Raw genomic sequence first — 22,157 nt, 5'->3', positions numbered from 1 at the left:
TTTCCCCTTCATCTAAAGATAAAAATAAGATAAAGAGCTATAAAGATAAAAAGCTATCCGTCAGCTGATTCTAATCCAGTCAAAAGGTAAACAAAATTAAAATTTAATAAAAAAGCAGTAAATTTCATGCTTTAATTTGGTAGAAGACAAAAAATTTAAAATATTAAATTATTAAAAACACATTTCTACTTAAAACAAAGTAACGGCTCTATTGCCCTAAATTTTAGAATTAGGATCAGTTAAGCTATTGGCAAATATGCCACTTTGCCCAGATTGAACCCTCAGTTAAGTTTATATTGAATTCACGGAGAAAACATACTTGGAATCTTGATGCTTTATAGGTTGTAATAGTCTTTATTTGCAAGGACAGTGATTATTTTTTGCAGATGTGCTTAATTGTCATAGGAAGAAAGTAAATAGGAAGAGAGAAACTTAGAGCTAAGAGATCATCTGTTCATGTTTGCTTGAAGGAGGAAAACCCTTCCTCATAGACCAGCTTTACCAGACATTTTAGGCCTTACCAAGGAGCAGTGTATTTGAATAAAACTATCGTTGCAGTCTTTGTCTAAGTTTCCTTCCTACATCGAGTTTCAAGGGGTTTCATACTACAATATCTATTTTAAAGGTCTGGGGAAATAGTGAACTTATTGAAAAAAAAATCACATAAAAATCGACCCGCCCACTGATTATCGTAAATAATTAGTTTTATCGTAGCACATGAATCATGATGTATAGGGGGTGGGGGTCATACTAAAATGTTTATTTAGCATATTCCAGAGCTCATGAAATAGCTGTTTTAACAAGACAACTCCAAAAACTAAGCGACCAACATCAACATATTAGTGCTACGGAGAAGCAAAATGATTAAAAACTTAACTCAAAAATTTCTATAAAAGTTTGCAATTATTTTCAACATGCAGATATTTACTGTTATACATCAAGTTCTTTTTCTTAACAAAGATTTTCGAATCTTTATGCATATTTATGCAAATTTAATTTTGAGAGTTAAATAAATTTAGTACAATTAATAAATTATATTTCAGCATAATAAGTTAATATAATTATTGATCAAAAACTGAGTAAAATTTTTTGTAAATGTGGAGCAAACACCAGACGAAAGAAAAAGATCAATATTGAAATCTGTGCTGTAAATTTAATCAGAGAAAAGTCTCAAATATTAGTCAGGAGAATGCTGAAACTTAGCCATTGTTTGTGTAAACTTAAAATGACGTCATACTATGGACCAAAACAAGTTCGTATTGCGAAAAGTACATAAACCAAACACAACGTAAACAAAACTTTTAAGTCTAAATAAGAGAAACATTTTTAGTTTCTATGAGCTTTGATATAATTAATAAGAGCGTTGGTTGATGCATCGTGTCCGCTAGTTGGCGCACTGGATTGAAGCTCTTTCTGAATGGCTACAGCAAGTTGTTTCCCAAGTTCCACTCTGTTAAAAGAAAGATGGCGTTAAATATTAATTCAAAGAGATCGATTGACGAATTTACGTTACGAATTATGAAAATACGATTGTACTACTTTAGTTTTAATGAAACCAATCAGCGAAGTACAAAAAAATACGTGCTCAACTCACCCCCATTGATCGAAGGAATTTATGTTCCATATAATGCCTTGCACAAAAATCTTGTGTTCGTACAAAGCTACAAAAAAAATTATTTAAATGAACTAACATGCAAATTTCATGAAATACGCAGGAATATGTAAAATGAGGTTATGCAATAATTTTTTATAATTTTGTAATTGACCTAAAATGTAAAACCTATGGGACTAAATCTTTTTTAAATGTAAAGCAAAACTTCAAATGCGAAAAATATTACCTATAAGCAAACCAAGTGCAAACGGTGTTAGCTTTTGCAAAATGATTGAATTAGTTGGTCGATTACCCTCAAACCGCTAAACAATTGTATAGACATTACTTGAATAATTTTAAAAACAGCATTAAAAAAAAACAGACTAACAAAAAAAAACAAAACCCTAAACAAATTAAACACTACCGTAAACATGCTTTGACCATTAAAAAATAAATTTTGAATTTTTCTTGAGTAACACTTCTTAATGTCACAAGAAGTTGAATATTTTCAAACACAGACATCTGTGTTTGAAAATATTCAACTTTTCGGTCTAGACCGACTCTGTTGGTGTGCTTAACACTTTTACCTTCAACATCACAACCTCTAATCTTGCTAAATGGTAAGATAAATCTGAATATGTCCTTAAAACTGGTTACCAGGAAAGATTGGAATGTCTCAAAAACAACATTGTGATATCTCTAGATAAAATACTTCTATTTCGGATTGATTTACGCACTTAGTGACTTTTTCTTACAATATGTTGTTAACATTTGGGCATCATAGTGTATAATAGTCAATTTCCCATAAAACTATACTTAATGAGTTTTATTTGTCAACCAACAATATTTTATAGATCAATTACCTTATGAGGAAGTAACTTCTCAATTTCTTCAGCAGAGCTTGTTGTCTTTTGGAGTTCCAGATGAGCTTCATCTTCTGTTTTACCTTTCATTAATGCTTCGGTTTGTGCAAGGAAATTAGCAGTCAAAATCTAAACATTTTGAAATATGTTAAGGTAAACTAAAAATAAAATTTAGAATATTCAAATTTTTTAAAAAAGCTATGACATTTTTTTTTTACCTCATGATGAACTCCATTTGAGATAGGATTCATAGTTTCAACTGGTAGAATAAAATCACAAGGTATTAAACGTGATCCTAAAATATGAAAATAAATGTTATACTTTTGATTTCCAAAAGCACAAATAAAAATATGGCTTGAAAAAATACATGGTTTTAAACAAAATACCTTGATGAATAAGTTGATAGAAAGCATGCTGTCCATTGGTACCAGGTTCTCCCCAAATAACTGACCCAGTATTGTAGTTCACATATTTTCCTTCTCGAGTTACAGATTTTCCATTGGACTCCATATCACCCTGTTAGTATTAAATTAAACTATGCATGACAACATTGAAAAAATCAGGTGTTCAATTTTTTTTTGATTACATGAAGTACTGAAAAATAATCTCTTAGAAATTCCTGTCTGTTTCTAAGATTTTTATATTTGTACTTTTTAAATCACATGTTTCAATTTTTAAAATAAAAATAATAGACTTACTTGTTGGAAGTAAGCAGCAAACCGATGCAAATACTAAGACAAAAAAAAAAAAAAGTTTAGTAAAAACAATTTAATTATAAATATTAAGCAAATATAAAGATAAATGTATAAATAGAAATGAAATAGATAAAAAGATAACAGATATAAAGCAACCAAACAAAGAGCAACAACAACTGCAGCAAAAAAATGCTGTTCCTGTTAGAGTAGATAAAAAGCAAGGGACCAAAATATCTGACCTGATCATATGGTAGTAGGGCGTGTGTTTGTGAACCAAAGAAATTATTATACCAAACTCCCAACATACCCAAAATGATTGGTAACTAAAAAAATACTCATTAACAGTTAAAATGATAACCCAATACAATCTAATAACATCTTATTTGCTGAAGCACTGCTTTAAAAAATAGAAAACTTAAAGAAAAAAACAAACAAAAACCTAATCTAAAGACTCAAGTGTCAATTTGTTTCCAAGTTCAATATTTTCAGAAAAACCATTAAAATAGAAAAGCTGAGTGACTTAGGAAATGATCAACTCAGGAAACTTACATTGTGTTCTGCTTCAGTTTCTTTAAAGTGCTTATCCTTATAAACAAAGCAAAAGTGTAAAGACAAAATAAAATGAATTTAAAAAAATCACAATTAACATTTAAAAACACTCAAGAATAACCACAAAATTACCATAAAATGAGCTCCCTCAAGCAGTTGCTCAAAGTTTGCCATACCTTATATAAAAAAAAAAGAAAAAAAAAGAAAATGATATGAAAATTTAATCAAAAAAGCATCACCTATTTATATTATTTATACATATTTATATTATTTAATCAAAAAAACATTACCCATGTTTATATTATTTATACAAATTAAACAGCAGCTTTTGTTTTACAAAAATTGAATAATGATAAATTCTTTTTTCCCATTAAAAAATTTAAGAAAAACATACAAAACTCACCAATACTTAACACAATGCTTAATCCAATAGCTGACCATAAAGAGTATCGTCCACCAACCCACTAAATTTATATTTAAAAGTAGTAAAAATATTAGATTTATAACACCAAAAAAAAAAAGGTATCATACCGTAGAAATACCTAATTACAAATAAAACTTAATTACAGAAGTTGTTACAAAAAATCTTGTACATTTTTTATTTCAATTTTTGAAACTTTTTTTAGGATAAATATGAAAAACCGAGTAATGTAAAAAAAGTAAAAAAGAAAAAGAGAGAAAAAAATGTTGGTAAAAATTTAAACAAAAAAAAGAAGAGAGAGAACAACTGTTACAGCTCTTCAAATTGTTGGTGACAAAAAAAGATGACATTTGAAGAGGCCAAAATGTGCCAAAATCAACTGTTCGTGATCAAGATGAAGCCAAATAAAAATCAAATGTTGCTGGGGAACCAAGAAAGATAAGTGAAATCACTGAAGAGGCTACTGTTGAACTTTTGGAAATGATGGGAGACAACAAATTTGGTTTAAAAAGAAAAGATATTTTAATAATTGTTGAAAACTATTTGAAAGAATAAAATCAAACAGAGCTTGATTTAAAATGACAAACAAATTTTAAAAATGATACAAAGTCTTCATAAAAAAATGTAAAAAGAAAATTTGATTACCAAAAACCATTACTATTTAATCCCTCATATTATTATGTATTATATACAATATTAGGGCAGTAGATACACAGTCAGAAATAACTGACAGTTTGTTTCAACAAGAAGCAGAAAATTATCTTAAACACAATCAAAATCAAAATCTTTTTTATAGTGTTAATTATGATGAATCCAGTGTACTACTTAAACAAGAAAAAGTATAAATCATTTCAAGAAAAGACTTAAAAAATCATAAGCATGTGCACTAAAAGCAAATGACTATTGCACTAAAAGCAAATTCTTCTGGTAATCATTTACCACAACCAATAATTTAAAAAAGTAAAACTATTTTGAAAAGTTGATGCAAAAGCCCAAAAATGTTTATCATAACAGTAGCAAATGAAGAGATGGGTGGAGTGAGAATAAAGAGATGAGTTGAATAAAAATGTTACACTTTGTTCAATGTTCACTTTGCACAATGTTCTGCTACACTTCAGAAGTGGTATATTTCTTCTACATTGTTCAAAGATTTCAGAAAAAAGTAGCATTGATGCAGTGCATCAAGCTCTTAAAGATAACAATGTTAAAAGTTTTATTTTAAGAAGAGTTATTTAAAAGTTTTCCTCAGATACTTTGAATGCTTTTAAGTAATAAGTTTTTAAGACTTTTGTTGCTAAATAAAAAAAAGTGACTAATATTTTAGCATGGGAAAAAAAGTTCAGCAAACAAATATTGAAGCTCAACAATGCAATTTAATCAAAAAGTGAAAGTAAAAAACTTTTAATATGACGTCTGGTCCTGGTTTTGTTTCATGTATTCAATAGTCCTAAAGCACAACACATAACTAAATGATACATTAGATACAGCTGTCAAACAAGTAAAAATGCAATTAGTATTAAGTAGTTTTGCTCAAAAATCAATCAATACATCTAGCAAGTAAAAAAAAAACAAAAAGTTGATCTAAATATTGCAATACTTTTAGAAATATATATTGATTTTAACCTTTATTACAAGAAATTTTAACTCATTGTAAGAAATTTTAATTCATTGTAAGAAATTTGAAGTAGAAACATTTTGTAACTTACATCCCAGAAGACAAACATGTTCTTTACATCAATACCAAAGTCTTTGACTTTCTCCTATGAGCAAACAAAAAATAATAAAAGACAATTATAAACATTATTAGAACCCAGAAAATAACAAGCCTCAGTAAAAATTCAAATTCAAATTATTTTTTTTTATTTGTTTCTTTTAAAAATACGTACTGCATTTGTTGAAACAGCAACAAAATGCTTTGCAACAGAAGCTTCCTAAAATCATATTAAAGAAAGATCATCTATAAGTTAAAAAAAAAAACCACTTGAGGTATTTTCACTGAAATACAATGTCATAATTAAGATGTAGACTAATCAAAATATATGCAGCCATTGGTGAAATCAGATTCCTAAATTTTTACCTGATGCCATTATAAATATACAGTGCAAGTGCAACATGTAGAGTAATTAAAAAAACAAGAAGCAAATACAATTTTAAAACTACTAACATCATGAGATGATTGAAGCAACCATGATTTTGCTGTCTGAGCATTTGTCATTGTTTCAATTGTGGTAAACGTCTGTTAGGAAACAAAAGAAAAAAGAAAATGTTAAAAAAAAAATAAAACAAGATAAACATAATATAGTTCAACAGTATAAATCTTAAACTCCTACTTTTGAAGCAATAATAAACATTGTTGTTGCTGGATTCAAATTCTTTAATGTTTCAGCAATATGAGTTCCATCTATATTTGATACATAATGAGCTTTTGGTCCATCACAAAATGGTTTTAATGCTTCTGTGACCATCAATGGACCCTGGTGAAGAGTTTGGATATTAACAAAATAAATAAATAGATAAAACCTATTTATGTAACTATTTTTCTCTTCTTTTACAGGTTTTTATACACACAAAAAAATGATGACCACAAAAATTTATATAGTTAACACAAAACAAAATTTGGTGCCAATAAAAACTTTTAAAGAATTGAATTGAAATGTTATAGAAACAACAAAAAAAACTCACTAAATCTGATCCTCCGATGCCAATGTTAACAACATCTGTTATGGGTTCTCCAGTATACCCTTTCCATGAGCCAGAGCGAACTTTCTAAAATAAATATTTATAACTACTTAACATGAGTAGCAATGGAAGTAGATCTGATACAATGAGAATATTTCTACAAAATTTAAGTTTTATTATACAATAAACAAAATTGAACTTTAAATGATCATCAACGTCAATACAACAACTGTTTTAACAAAATCCCCAAACAACCGTTTTAACATTTTTAAATAAATCACAGTGAAAAAAATATTTCATTAATTTCTACAGGAAAGCCAAAAAGAAAAGTTGTTGGTATTTGTCTACCAATTTCTTGATTTCATTTTTTCAAAATCTTAAGAGTGTATCAGTAGCAGAACACATTTTTGAACCAAAGTTAGCTATGATAAGCATATAATTGCTTACTTTTACTAATAACTTTTTATTTTTTAGAAAACGTCTTTAAAACTCTTCACTGGTTTTAACAACTTTTTAAAATGATTATAGCATTTATTTCTGAAAAATCATTGTTTAAATTTAGATTTCTATGTCTACCACCATTTTTTTTAAAGCATTATCTCCAGGACAAAAATGTGATTTTCATTAAAAAGGAAGCTAATCCGGCATAAATATCTTTTTTGATTCAGAACTTGACTTTTTCAGTGAAGTCTCATTAATTAGTGATCACCCATTACTTGATTGATTACTTAATAACAAGAAAAAAAAAGGGAAAAAAATTGCAAAAAAATATTTTATCACTTAAACATTTTTGTATGGAATGTCTAGTTTCTATATTCAAAAGAAAAAAAAAGAAAAAAGTATCAGCTATAGTAGGTTTAGAAATACAAGATTTTTGAAAAAAAACTAGTTGAAAGACTTACAAACACATAACAAAAATCAGGTTTGATATGTGCAGCATGAAGATAAGGAGAGAAAGCTTGCACATGCACTAATAGTGTAATGTATTATTGCATGATGTTCTGTGCTTTGAGAATCAGCATAAGAAGAAAAATTTTTAATCTAACTTTATTTGTAAGAGCTATTTTTTATAGTCTTTTTACCTCTTTTATATCTCTTTTATCGCTCAAAGAGATATTAAAGAGATAAGAGAGATAAAAGATATAAAATATATAAAAGAGATATAAAAGAGATATAAAGGAGATATAAGAGAAAGAGATATAAAAGAGATACAAAAGAGATCAAATGTTTATAATAAAAGTATACTTAACCAAAATATTGAAACTAAAAATTGTATTTTTCATTATTTCTTAAAATCTTGTTACCTTTTTATTTTATTATAATTATTGCACAAAAGCATAGCAGTCACCACCCCTGATTATTTCCATGATTTTTTTTTTTTTTTTTATGTTAAAATGCAGCACAAGTTATTTATGAATTTTGTGTGTGTGTCAAAATGCTTCAAAGTACTACTGTAATGTTCATGTGAATTTTTATAACTGTTTAGAGAAATTGGTTAACAACACAAATAGATTCAAAGATATTCTTGTTATATTTAGAAACTTAATAGATTTTAGCAGAAATTTTAAAAAGTGATTTTGATCTATGGGACAGTTTGTGTTATCTGTTGATATGCAATTAAATATCTTAATAACTTTTGAGAGTTTAACATGTACAGAATGATAATTGCTCATCTTAACAAAGTTGATAGTAAAAGAAGAAGATAAGTAATTCCTAACATATCAATTCATGAGCAGATAAAAAAAGCAGATAAAAAGTTGGAAAAATAATTGCAGAAAGAAAACATTTTTTTTGGTGGCACTTTTTGGCTGTTTAAACCAATTCAAAAAAGGTTTAAGGAGTGTAAAGACTATCAGTGCACAACACCAGAACACACTGTGTGCAAAACCAGAAGGGATGAGGGTGAAAACAAATTTGTAGTTCCCCTCAAAATCACTGTACAAAGCTAATTTTTTGAGTATTTATCAAGCTTCTAATTAAAAGATTTTAAAGGGGTAACAAAACTTTTTAGAGGTGGCTGTATAAAATCATGCAATAGATTATAAAATTGATTTAAATAATGTCATAAGAGATTTATTTTATAATGAAACGATTCTCGGAAATACAACTTGCCTCAGAAAAAATTTTGATTTCTTCTAACACATTGTTTACATCGACCATCACCTAAAAGAAAACAAAAAGTACAAAATAGTCTTGGAATTTAAAAAAAAAAAAGTTTAACAAAAAATTACATACAAAACATTAAAATCATTTTAAAAATACTTACATTCTTTCCATCAACAAGAATTGGGGTGTTGCTACGATTTCTCAGTGCAATATGAAGGACTGCTCTGTTCTAAAATAAACACATTAAAATGAAATAAAACAAATGTTTTAACTAGATAACTTGCACAACTGTTTTTGAACATTTCATTTGTTCCAATCAAACATGAGTTTGTGTCATTAATCAATGAAATGTGAGTCAATTACCAATTAAAAATAAGATTTGCAAGAAAATTATCAAACACTTTGTGAAAGCTAAAAATTAGTTGGCAAATTTATTGAGTAATTAGAAAATGATGCTAAATACCAATTTAGTAGAATTAGAGAGCTGATATATAGTTAAAATATCATTCGATGGGAAGCCATATTATATTAACTAGAAAAAAAAACAACTTTATAATGAAATATATAAATATATAAATATGTAAGTAAAACCCAGTAATGAAATAAATGTTTACATTAAAAGATTTAAAATAAAAGTTGAAATGAAAGAAATAACAAAATTAAAAAACAAAAATAATTTAAGACAAGTTTCATAAAAAATACTTATTAGCTGAAATACCAAAGTAAATAGTTTTATCAAAAATGAAAACTGAAATCCAGATGCATTACAAAAAATTATAACAACCACCCACCTCTGTCACATTGATAGATTCTCCTGCAAACATGCGATCTCTCATATTTTCTACTTGACATTCTTCAGCCTTAAAATTTTAAATAAAGCTTCACTTAAATTTTGTTAAGACAAGTGAACTTAAACTTAATTCAAAAAACTTAAAAATATTTACACAGCAACTCAACTTTTAATTTATTGCAGGAGCTAAACTGAAGATTATTCAATTACAAAAATCTTCATATTTGGAATCAACTTTTTTCTTTTGGACATACAAACTCAGAGGATGAAGACAATGTGGATAAATATAACAGTTACAAAGATTGAAAAACTTTAGTTACTTTTCCAATCAAACAAGCAACAATTTAACCAGAGTTTTATAAATACCAAAAGATGCAGCAGAAACTCTTGGTTGAGATAAAAAGAGAAGACCATCATGCAAGAGAAAACTGTGTCATAAGATTTTTTTCTTCCTGAGAACAACGATTGTCTATTTATAAAGACATTTCTAACTTAATGAAAAATTGTAACATTGAACAAGCTTTAATCTTTTTTCACCAACTTTCCAAAATCGAAGTCCTTTTTCATGGCGGTAACAAAAATAACAAATTTTTTTTTTTTTTTTCAGTACATTTAAAAGAAAAAAAAAAAAAAAAAATTGGAACTTTTAACTTAGATCAACTATGAATAGCATTGATGGATTGGTTGTGATGTTCTAAAAATTGTTTATTACTGGGGACAGCAAAGTGGTTATGCAAATTATCTTTTTATGTCGTTGGGAGAGCTTATTAGGGTGCAACACAAGAAAAGTGTGGCCTGCTTTACTTCAAGTTTTATTTCAATGTTAAAGTATTTACAGAAAAATGAATTAGAATTAAGCAGCAAAAATTTTTTTTTAAAAAAGTAACCAACTAATATTTTTAGTGTAAATTTTTACTGAGCGCTAGATAAATCTAACAATAAGCATAGGCTGAGATTATCTTTTTAGCGCTTTGTTAAGTATTAAGTTTACATGATAAATTAAAAAAACTTACAAGTTTGAAGAGTAATTTCAATGTAGTTTTTGTAATGCGATTTTTTGAGAAATCAACCAGAACTGGTCCTTCAGGTGTATTTAATTTCTCACTAAAATAAGTTAAATGAAAATAAGTAAATAATAACTTTAATGAAAAACAAATAAAAGAAAAAAAAAAGGAAAATAATCATTAAAAAAATTGGTTTAGTGTAAATAAGTTGCAACAAGCAACTTTATTTTACACAATTAAAAATACTTTATAGAGACAATCTTTTTTAGAAAAAAAAAAAATTAAAAAGAATCTGTGGCTTGGTGCCAGGGAATCCAATATTGGACAAGAAATCAATAGCAGTATTTTGGTATTATAGAAATATAATACCAAAATAATACCAATTACATTTATTATATCAAATGCAAAACAAAAACATTAAATTAGCAATAATTTTTTACAAATAACAATAAAAATAAATAAATTTACATTTGTGAGGAACTTGAAAATCAATCAAATTTGTTGGTCTATTTGGTAGAATTTACTTATATCTAATTCCATCAAAGTACCATCTCAAAAAACAAAGAGTATCCAGAGTTTTGTAGTCCATTCTGCACCAAATTTTGTTTAAAGGTACACTGGCAGCTGAAAAACCCTTTTTGGATTCAATACTAGTTGACCAAACTAATAAAAGCAGATCATAAACTTGTTAGGGATATTTTCCTTTTATCTTCAAAGGACCTCATGTCCTTTCTTAGACACTTTTACATCACCAGTGCATTATGGTTGTTTCTAAACTAATAAATGGGTTGTTTACAAATGGCTTCCTACAATTCTTTTTTGATTAGTTTCTCAGAATTTACTGTTTGAACAGTCTCAACTTCAATTACCTCTAAGTTAAAAATTTCTTGGGCTTGGTCCTCAAGAGTTGTCCTTTGATTCCAAATCCCTTTCTGATTTACAACACCCAACACCCAACACCCAACAGCCAATTGATAACACTTTTTTTTTTGATACACTTGGAAAACTGAAATTTATCAGATTTGCATTTCTACTATCATCTTCAAGAGTTTTATTCAGAAAATAAATTAGATAAACCAACTCCATTCTTCTTGCAATTCTATATTGTTTTAATGAAATAAAAACTTCTTTCCTCAGTAATGACTTAATTTCACTTTGCCTTTCAAAAACATAAATTTAGTCATTTTATCCGCAGGAATTAAGCTACAACAAATGACTCAACTGCTAATTTTACCTGCAAAAATGCAGAGATAGTGACTAAATTTGATTCAAAACTCACGTCAAAAATTATACTTAGTTTTAAATTATTATTTGATTTTTGAAAACATTATCTTAATTTATGAAAACATTGTAGGGTTGCTAAAAGGCTATTCTATCATTTCTATCAGTTGTTAGTGATTTCAGTTGTTAGTGATATCAGTTGGAAGTGATATCAGTTGTTAGTGATAAATGTTATGGAATCTGCAATTAAGCAATATTCTTTACCAAATTTGAAATTTACACAACTATGTATTACCTCATTTTTTATTAGTTAATATTTAAATATTTTTATAGCTTTTTTTACTCTTAGAATAAGGGGACCATAATGATTATGTGTTATGTCTGTATATCTTCATCCCTTTACTTGATAATCAATTACAAATCTTTACTTGTATGCATTTACACTTTCTTCAAAGGCATCATAGAATTTGTGCTCTTCTGTATCGAAATGTGTTCTTCTATAGCGAAATGTGAATTGATGTCAATTGATTTATTTGAGCTGTTGTTTCTATCTTCAGTTGTTTCTTATATAGAACATCTATGACTGTGAGTTGAATTCCTTGGGCCAAACACAATCGCTGAGCAGCTGGTACTAGTTTACCTACTTTCTGCATAATTTGCTGAGCTGTCATTTGTTAAAAATATTCTTCTCTAATAACAAACCATACTAATTATTCTTCTCTAATATTCTTCTCTAATATTCTTCTCTAATAACTTCTCTAATAACAAACCATACTGATTCAATTTTTCATTTAAAACTGCAACAGATTTTTCATACTTTTTTTATGAAGTATAGTTATAAACATTTGCATACCAGATTTAGATAAAAACACTTATGTTATTCACAAGAAAACTATACTTGCACAATTTACACTTGTTAATGCATTTAATTTATTTCACCTGAATGAGTCAAATCTACCATGATCTGATTGAAATAAGGCTCTTATATGCCATGTCTTTGCATCTTCCTCAAAGTGAACTTTTAATTCTTTCCAAGATGATTTCTCTGTCAAGCCCATTTTAGTCTGAGTTAATTTTAAAGTTGATTGCTGAAACATAAATTTTAACCGAGTAATCTCAAATGAATGAACAAATCAAAACACGGACTTTAGTTGATTTTGTATTTTACAGGCTGATTCTATAACAATGATTTCTAATTTAAAATTTACTAAACAAGATCAAGTTTCAGTTGTTTTTAAAGTAAACTGGTGGCTTTTCCAGCCTGCCATCCACACTTATATTAGATTATCTTTAAAATATTGCTTTAAAATATTTCAACCAGCTTTCTAAAGCTGTAAAATAGAATAAATGATTACAGTCAATTATGGTTACCGCTAACTTATTGCAAATTGACCGAGATAGGGGTAATGTGTGGGTATAACGCGAAACGCGAAACGCGAACTTCCGAACAGCCAACTGTTAGTTATTGTTAACTATTAGTTATTGATGATTCACTATATTTTTTGTGGTTCGCATCACTTTCACTGAAAATCAAATCCATAAAAATAGCTAATAATTTAAAATGGTATACGCAAAATCTTGTAAGTTAGAAAATTTGTAACAAAAGGTGATGACAGCAAACTCTTGTTAATCAATTTGAAGTTACGCCACTGATGTGTTTATCAGGTCTTCTGGATGAAATTTAAAGAAAAAAAAGGCAAAGTTGGCTGATAAATTACAAATATAGGTAATTACTTTATTCATCAAAGTATCCACCCATTTTGTCACTTTCACTTTTTCCATTAAGCTAAATGTTGTCAGGCGGACAAGAGTTGATAAATTCTTGGAAGATCAGCTCTAAAATAATTTTTTTCTCTTTACTTTCCTACTAAAAAGAATTGCGGGTGTAGTGTGATGCAATCAGTGGGGCTAGGTCTGGTGAGAAAAGACGAAACTAAATCCTGTAGTTTTGCCAGTCATGTGTGTTATCTATCGTTTTCATGCAATTGGATAGGAAATCAATCAAGGGTGTTTTTCTTACGTAGAACTACTTTATGGGCGCATCACCAGTAATGCGCCCATAGGAATAACAAATGTACAGTTGCGCATGTACAGTTGCATGAAAAACAAATCAGCCACACCATTAAAGTTTTAATCTGATTTCGCAAAAAACCACCAGAAATTCAATTGTAACAAAACTGATAAAATGATTATAGTTAAACTAATAAGGCTCAAGAATATTCTGTAACTATTTTATGATTTTTACAAACAAGAGACCAGAGACATTTGCTAATAAAAAGATAACTGGTAAAACCTGTTTTGGAGAACCATCATATTTGATTGCATATCATTATCTGTCTTTGTAAAGGACCATAATTAAGTATAAATATCATCTTAATTGTATTTCGATTGAGGAATTATTCTACCGTTTTTTTTTTTGTGTTAAGATTTCGTTGTTAAGATTTATATTGGTCTACAGTGTCAATCTAGAGTGTTAGAAGACTAGGAGTCTACCGTTTCACAAACCATACACAAACCATACACAAACACACAACACTAAGGGCATCCCAACAAAAACCCAATTATAAACACCCCAGCATAACCAAACAAAACAAAAACATTCCCCAAAGACTAAATAATATCTCCGCGCTCACTTACAAAATCCTCACCCTAACAATATTCTGACTAATAAATGTTCTGACTAATTTTGACCCAAAAAAATGCACAACACGAAAATAAAAAAGCAACAAAACGATCTTTGAACTTTGCCACGAATCTGCTGGTAAATCAATGAGCAACAAAGCAGTTTTTTAAAAACAAAATCCTTTAATGATATTTTTACTTATTGAAATATTTTTTCAACAGATTTCCTTTGCAACTGAAGCTAAATTTTTAATTTCAAATTCAACTATGTTTATCTCCTTAATGAAGTCATTTTGGAGATAAATATTATATTTGTCAGGCACGACATTTTAAGGTGGTAGTCTACCTTAAAATATGAAAATTTTCAAAATTTCAAATTGTACTGTTTTACCCAATATCATATACGTAGAAAATGATGGTGATATTTGTTTTTCAAAAAAATATTTACAACTTATATGATTTTATCATTAGATATAGGTGGTATAATTTTTTTTTATAAAAATCGCATAAATTTTGCGATTTCAAAAAAAAAAAAAAAAAAAAATTAAAATCGGATCTTTAAAAAAATTTAAAAAACGAAGCCTACTTGAACTTGTTTTAATCATTGGTAAGCATCTAAAAGTAATCCAGGACATCCACATGTGGTTTTAAAGTTTAACCAAAAGTATAACTCGAAATATATTCGAAAAGATTTAATAGAAGCTTGCTTTTGCTGCTGGCAGATATATTTTGTATTTATATATTATTATAATTCTTAATTTACTATAATTTATTTGATTCGTGCTAGAAGTCCTACTTGTGTATTCAGTTAGATGATTATGATTATTATTCAAATTTAGAAAAAAACAATAAGTATGGAAAATAAAAAACTTGATGCTGGAAAAAGACGAAAGGCAGGAGGATCAAGAATTTTCAAAAAACGACGTTTTCACGGCAAAAGTTTTTTTAAAGCTCCTGAACCCAACATTGACTCGGAAAATAGTCTTGTTAATAACATACCTTCAACAAGTAATTTAAATGCTTCAACTTCATCAAAGGAACTTACATTATTAAATCATAAAGCAACAACAGTATCAACAAAACGAACTTCATTACCTAATAACAAATCGAATTTTCCACACTGTTACATCATGTTGGATAGCTTTGTTTTAAAAAGTATCATAGATAAATTGCTATGTGCCCTGAATGTCAATGGAGGAGTATTGAACTTTCTACAGATTTATCAAGAAAGAAAGGACTGTCTGTTTTATTAGAGTTTACATGTACAGCCTCAGTCTGCTCATGGAGTAAAAGGATTTACACTAGCCAAGAAATTGATGATGAATCTCATGGGCAATATCAATCGGATGTAAATATGAGATCCATTATTGCCATGAGGGAAATAGGAAAGGGGTATGCTGCTTTAACAACCTTTGTGGTTTTATGAATTTACCTCCACCAATGCATAAAAAAACATTTCATGATATTCAAAGGAATATATTAGTGGCTTACAAGCAAGTTGCTCTAAACTTTATGAATAAAGCAGCTGTTGAGATTAAGCAAGGTCTTGGTGAGAACAAGACAGATATTACAGTTTCATGTGATGGCACCTGGTAAAAGCGAGGATTCTCTTCTTTAAATTGTGTTGTAACTATAATTTCAAGCGATACTGGAAAAGGCATTGACTACCGCATTAAATCTAAAGTATGCCATCAATGTGATAAATGGGAAACAAAAAAAGGCACTGATGAATATGATAAGTTTCTTAGTACACATGAATGTAGCATTTGTAGTTTTTGGCTTAAATTAGACTAAAAGAGTTGGATTTTATTTTTCTTTTCTGTTTTTCTCAAAATAAGGTTTTTTGAAACGGTGCGATAAATAACTTTTCTCAATTAAATGCTATGGACCTGAAATTTGGTACATTGATTCTTTTATATATAATCTATTAGCTGAATTAAAAAAAATTATTTTAACTTTTTTGGTTCTTTAGTTAATTGGGATCAAAATCTGTATTTTGGGTCAAAATTTTGCTGCCATTTTGAATTATCATTTAAACAAAAACTTTTTAATAATATTTTTTTTCCTTAATTCAGCCAATTCAACTTCCTTATTAGATGATGTACAAAAAAATCCAGAACTGTATCTTTAATTGTTCTTGAGTTATTTATCGCAGCGTAAATGCCCTTTTTTTGGTTCCGCGGACCAAAAAACAGTGTTCCAAAACCAAATTTGAAAATTTAAATTTAAATTCCTTAGTTTTGTAAGGTTTTTTATATTGCAGTCAAAAATTGGGTTTTTTTTATACAAAATTCTAGGATTTAGGTTTAAAGGTAGACTACCACCTTAACGATTATTTTCAAATAAAAATATTCTTCCTTTAAATATCGCTAGCGTCAATCAAAATTTCTCCACTTTAAGTTATATAAAAATTTAAACCATTCTACTTTTTGCATTTCTTTTTCGTCCATTTTTCGTTCTTTTTTGCATACTATTTTTCGTATTTTTTTGTTTTGTTTTTTTTTCGTATTTTTTGTATCTTTTTTTCGTATTCTTTCTTTTCTATCCTACCTATACATGTTACTCGCTATTTATATGGGTTATATGAGCGTTAGAGTGCTTTCATTCTTATTTGTTACTGCTAAATATTGATTAATGTTGGGTGGTGAAATTGTTATGAGCACCATCTTGTTTCATTTTAAATTAGCTTTTTCACATAAACTGTTTTAACAATTAAGTTTGATTCGAACTAAAACCAATAATCTTTAATTGCATCTTTGGTGGTTGAAATATTTTTTCGACCGGTCTCATTTGCTTCTCCTACTATATTAACATCTTCATGCTCACCCAAAAGCGTCGTAATGACAGCATACACTCCTTCACAAAGATTGTTAATGTTGTACCCTCCTTCAAAAATTAGAACAGTTTTAGATATTTCTTGCAGACGAGCTGTCATCCAGGAATATGTGTTGATTGTCACATCAAATTCACCCAAAGGATCACCTCTTGCAGCATCAAAACCACAAGAAACTAAGATCAAATCAGGAGCGTATTTTCGTGCAACTGGTAGTACAATTTCTTCAAAAGCAAGCTTATACTCACACTCTCCCATCGGTGTCTCATCCCATGCAATATTGACATTAAAACCAAGACCTTTTTTTTCTCCTACAAACTCCGCTTTTGCTTTCTCAAGACCTGGATATGTGTAAAACCGATGTAACGAAAGGTATAAAACCCTGTCATCATCATAAAATGCATCTTGTGTTCCATTGCCATGGTGAATGTCCCAATCAACAATCATAACTTTCTTAGCGCCTTGCAGTTGTGCATACCTGGCTGCGATTGCAACGTTGTTAAAGTAACAAAAACCAGCGCCAAAACAACTTCCAGCATGATGACCTGGGGGTCTTATTAATGCAAACCCACTGTCGACATCTCCATTAAGAACAGCGTTTGTGAGCTCCAGAGCTGAACCAGCAGACAGTAAAGCGGTTTCATAGGTTTTCTCGTGAAGATAAGTGTTCCATGTGTCGCCTTTAAAATAAATCTGCGAATATTTATCGTCTCCCACCAGATCAAAATCTGCAAAAATATCTTTGTGATCATTACTTTTGGCATTTTTTAGTCGATTAATGTAGTCTTGGTTGTGAACCAAAGTAAGTTCGTTAATAGTTGCTGGTCTGGATTTGAGAACAACAAGTTTTTGGATGACTCCCTTCTCTTTCAGGTATGCATAGGGTGCAGATACTCGCTCAGGTACTTCAAGATGTGCGTTCCCATCACGAGGGTGTCGGTGTTGTTGAAACCCTTCGTCGTACACAAAGCCAACTTTTTTCGGCACCATATTACTTATAATTGAGTTTTACTTAAAATGAATTTTGAATTTCTAAACTTTGAAACTTTGCTGTCTTTTCTCTTGATAACTAAACAAAAACAAAAAAAACGTTTTTCTAACAATTTGAAATCTATTGTTTTAATCTAAGTGAAATTCATAGGGGGGTTAAAATAACAAAAAGAATGCATTTTCTTTTTTTTTTCAATCATATAAGTTTACTTTGCAAAATTTATATTTACTTAGAGCAAATATTTATAAATTCTTTGTTGAAAATCAAACCTTAAAAAACACAGTTGTTTTGAAGAACAACAAAATCGTTTAACAGTTTTAAAGTGTTTGAGTTTTAGGAAGCGCTTTTAAGTAGTTGGTTAAAAAGTTTAAGAATGCAAGAGGAAAAAGAAAATATTTACGAGGTAGCGGTTGCATTTTCAAATATTGCTTTTTTGAACACATCCTAAAGCGGTTAATATTTTGCTTGGCTCATCAAACCATTACTTGTTTTACTTTTTAAGGACTAACGCATGTGTAGTTGAGAGGGGGGAGCATTAGCCAATGATATATTATATATACTAGATGTCTAACTTGCGGGATTTTATTGGATGAAAAGTGAAGCCGCTCTTTTTGTTTACAAATTGATTCCGCCATTTGTAATAAGGGTAAAAGCTATATCCGACGTGCGAAACAAAAGTTAAAAATGCATGTTTTTGCCCGAATTAGAAATGGCTTCCACGGCTTCACTTTTCGGATCGAAGTTAAGCATCTAGTATATATAATATATCATTGGCATTGGTACGTTTCGACAAGAAATTAGAAAACAAAAAGAAATTCAAAAAAAATTGGAAATAATTTTCGCTATTTTTTTAAACGTATAAGCAACATTTTATTATAATTTAAGTTCAGTTTATATTAATCGTTAAATATAATGCTTTTGAATTTACTAAACATGGTTTTTTATTTTTATTTTTCGTAGTTTTTACAAATAGCTTAATAAGTTGATAAATTGATTTCTCATTTCAAAACAGTATATTATATTCTTAACACAAAAAAGATGGTAGAATAGTTCCTCAATCAAAATATAAGTAAGATAATATTTATACTTAATTATGGTTCTCCTCGGTTGGAGCATTTGTACAAAACGTGTTTCACATTATTATAGTAAGAAATTTCATCAAAAAAATAAAATTACACAAAAGGTAATTAAAAATAATAATACATAATAAACAAAAGGTAATTATATAGGTAGCAAATGCTTAAAACCGAAAAATATTTTTCTGTGGAAGAGGTGATTATAAAAAACGTTTGGCATCTGCATTCAAAAGTTGAAATTGATTTAAAACTGCTGAATTTTTTCCTGTGTACCAATGCTCACCCAATACCAATGCTCCCACCACTCCCCAACAAACCTTCCTTTTTTGGAAGGTTTGTACACATGCGTTCGAATCAAAAATTGGTACTTTAAGAATGATTGGAAAATAAACATGTTTTTTAAAAAAATTGGGCTCTAAAAATAAACTTTAGGTAAATACCAAAATAAAAACCCCATATACATGTTTATAAAAACAAATAAACTGGTTCGATGTATAAAAAAAATTTTTATAAAATATAAATTTATAAAAAAGATCTTTTCCAAAAAAAAAGAGGTCTAAGCTCTGCTTAGAGTCCTCGGTCAGGCTTTTTAGACCATCTGAGGTAGGCCCAGCGGTTAGGGACTGACACCTGTGGCTTGGCGAACCTTCCGCTCTATCCACAGGTCAACGCTTTGGATCCTACAAAGACTAGCGTGGCTTGCGACAGGGTATGTGGTGAGTTGATGATGTCAAGGTTGAAGTAGTCTCAGAGATGTTGTCTCTTAGTAAACGGCATCTATGAAGCAATCACCATCAAACTTTGCTAGAACGTCAAGCACGATGAACACGTTAATATTGACAGACGCAGCTCCAGACGATGTACGGGTTATATTTATAGTTATTCCATTACCATGTTTCCTATTTCTAAGCCTGAGCCATGCAGGTATTGATCTCAAGTACTCTCTAGCAATTGGCACGTACCTGCATACCAATCATTAAACCTTATGGTTTGGGCGGTTAACTCATTACTAACCATGTTTGTCTCTAGAGAAACATAGCGATTAGTACTAGAAAGACGGCGATGTGTTTCTTTGTACATCCTGTGGGGGGACATACCATTAGAGTATAGCAAGTTGTTCCTCCCCTCTATAGCTATTTCTATTTTCAGAGGGTTGAAACTCAGTTGAGTCTTTTCCGTCTGGCGTGAGAATTTCACAAAGCTGAGAGAGGCGATTACTACATATTTCAGACAGTCACATGTGAAATTAATATAAAACAACCAGCTAGTTAGTGTACCAACTTGATGGATTCTGCGAAGGCGTTTGGTTTTTTTATAAGCCAGGGCCCCTGTGAACTAAGAGCTATTTCTGCTGCAAGTGAGGCAAAGGAGACAGTCTGAACTCAAGCGCTTTATTATTGAAACTATAGTTTATAGCTGCTCCAAGCTGTGTCTGTTGAGATGATAACCTGAGATCTATCGCTGAACACGATATCATACTCAAGGTGATCCCCGACGCTGGAGGGGTGGAAAGGATCCCCACCAGTAACCATCTCAAAGTCAAGAGGAGTGCAATACTTTGAGGGATTCTTACCATAAACGTAGTCCTGCGCTCGAATTTCGTCCAGTGGCAACAGCTGAGGAAGATCCAGACCTAAGTAGGGATAGTTGCCAGGAATTGCTTGATCATCGCATTCCTGCATCAAGCGATCTGGAGAAGCTTGCTAAGATGTCATAAATAGGTCACGCGTAGCGCAGTAGTCCCCGTAGGACTGAAGGCAATTGATTTCACTTCCCTGCATTCGGATGGTCATTTTCTTTACTATGACACGACCGAGATTGTTTACGAAACAACCAATAAGGTATGTCCCCCTCATTAAAGTCACATCATAGACCAATTGCACAGTGCCAGGCACCACAACCACATCCTTACTCAGGCTTAGGGACAAGATTAGCAAAGACTTATCCAAAGGGTAAGCTATTGAACTAACGGGTAAAGTTGACGTGGTTATCAACCTCTCACCTCAAATAGCGTGCCGCGTTAGCACGTCCCTGGCGGGGTCGAGCTGCGTACCATACATGCTGGACAGAAAAGCCATCTTGGTCTAACGATAGATACCTAATAATTGAAGAATAACCGACTCTTTAAATAGAGATGATTATAATTTAGTTAGACTGTATTAATTTGGTGAAATGGCTAAGGAAAAACATTTAATAAAAGTCACTGATAATTCGAATGAGATAGACGGTGAATATAATCCCTTAAATGATCTTATTAAGCAACGAGAGGTTGCAATCGAAATCCTAGAAATTTAAGCTGCTAAAGGTCCAAAATGGCAAGTTCAAAAAAGGTCAGAATTAGAAGCCATTAATTTGAAAGAAATATTCTATGATATAGTCAAAGAAGAGTTGGAGAATCTTGACGTTGATATAAACTCCAGAAACACGAATGGAATTTACAGTAATTCCGTGGGATGGCACTAAAGTAAGCCCTAAATTTGGATTTAAAGCGAATAATTTTTTTGGGGAAGACATACCAAACTTTATAAACATTTCAAGGTATAAAGAAGAAAAATACCAATTCGTTGACTAGAAAGATCTTCCTAATAAATATCCTCTCAACCTCTACTGATCTATGTCAATCAAGGGTTCTACTTCTGCGCAAAATTTAACACCTAATATTTCCCTATTCCTTGCCCTTCAGATAAGTAGCGCGACCCACCGAAAAACATCATCT

General features: G+C 29.9%; 1 protein-coding gene and 1 pseudogene across 2 annotated transcripts; both read right to left on the bottom strand.

The window, feature by feature from the left end:
* Positions 1 to 1,021: 1,021 nt before the first annotated feature.
* On the bottom strand, positions 1,022 to 13,106 carry LOC145194157 (glucose-6-phosphate isomerase-like). The gene is made up of 21 exons (XM_090068101.1): positions 12,859 to 13,106; positions 10,708 to 10,798; positions 9,696 to 9,764; positions 9,065 to 9,133; positions 8,911 to 8,961; positions 6,802 to 6,885; positions 6,450 to 6,593; positions 6,284 to 6,355; positions 6,006 to 6,050; positions 5,826 to 5,879; positions 4,102 to 4,162; positions 3,831 to 3,874; positions 3,699 to 3,734; positions 3,389 to 3,472; positions 3,153 to 3,185; positions 2,841 to 2,970; positions 2,673 to 2,749; positions 2,455 to 2,583; positions 1,839 to 1,914; positions 1,595 to 1,661; positions 1,022 to 1,450 (listed from the first exon to the last, which is right to left on the bottom strand). The coding sequence occupies exons 1-21, from the start codon at positions 13,014 to 13,016 to the stop codon at positions 1,327 to 1,329; spliced, it is 1,698 nt and encodes a 565-aa protein (XP_089924227.1). The 5' UTR covers positions 13,017 to 13,106; the 3' UTR covers positions 1,022 to 1,326.
* A 4,102-nt stretch (positions 13,107 to 17,208) lies between these two features.
* LOC145194342 (uncharacterized) lies at positions 17,209 to 18,488 on the bottom strand (annotated as a pseudogene). The gene has a single exon (XR_016445826.1). The product of XR_016445826.1 is annotated as an uncharacterized LOC145194342 (transcript).
* Between the last annotated feature and the right edge of the window lie 3,669 nt (positions 18,489 to 22,157).

Source organism: Hydra viridissima, unplaced genomic scaffold, assembly GCF_058129835.1.
Source record: "Hydra viridissima isolate aposymbiotic clone 2 unplaced genomic scaffold, HvirCarnegie_v1 scaffold_12, whole genome shotgun sequence".
Classification (NCBI taxonomy): domain Eukaryota; kingdom Metazoa; phylum Cnidaria; class Hydrozoa; order Anthoathecata; family Hydridae; genus Hydra; species Hydra viridissima.
The sequence above is the reverse complement of the archived record's forward strand: the minus strand, read 5'-3'. Positions and strand labels throughout refer to the sequence as shown.

Bases quoted from the DNA above. Each gene is read 5' to 3' on its own strand.
- LOC145194157 (XM_090068101.1), bottom strand. From the start codon at position 13,016: ATGTTTCAGCAATCAACTTTAAAATTAACTCAGACTAAAATGGGCTTG. The intron at 5,880-6,005 runs GTACGTATTTTT...GTTTGCTCATAG, and splicing joins TTGCTGTTTCAACAAATGCA to GAGAAAGTCAAAGACTTTGG. The intron at 1,662-1,838 runs GTAATATTTTTC...TTTTTTTTGTAG, and splicing joins TGCACTTGGTTTGCTTATAG to CTTTGTACGAACACAAGATT.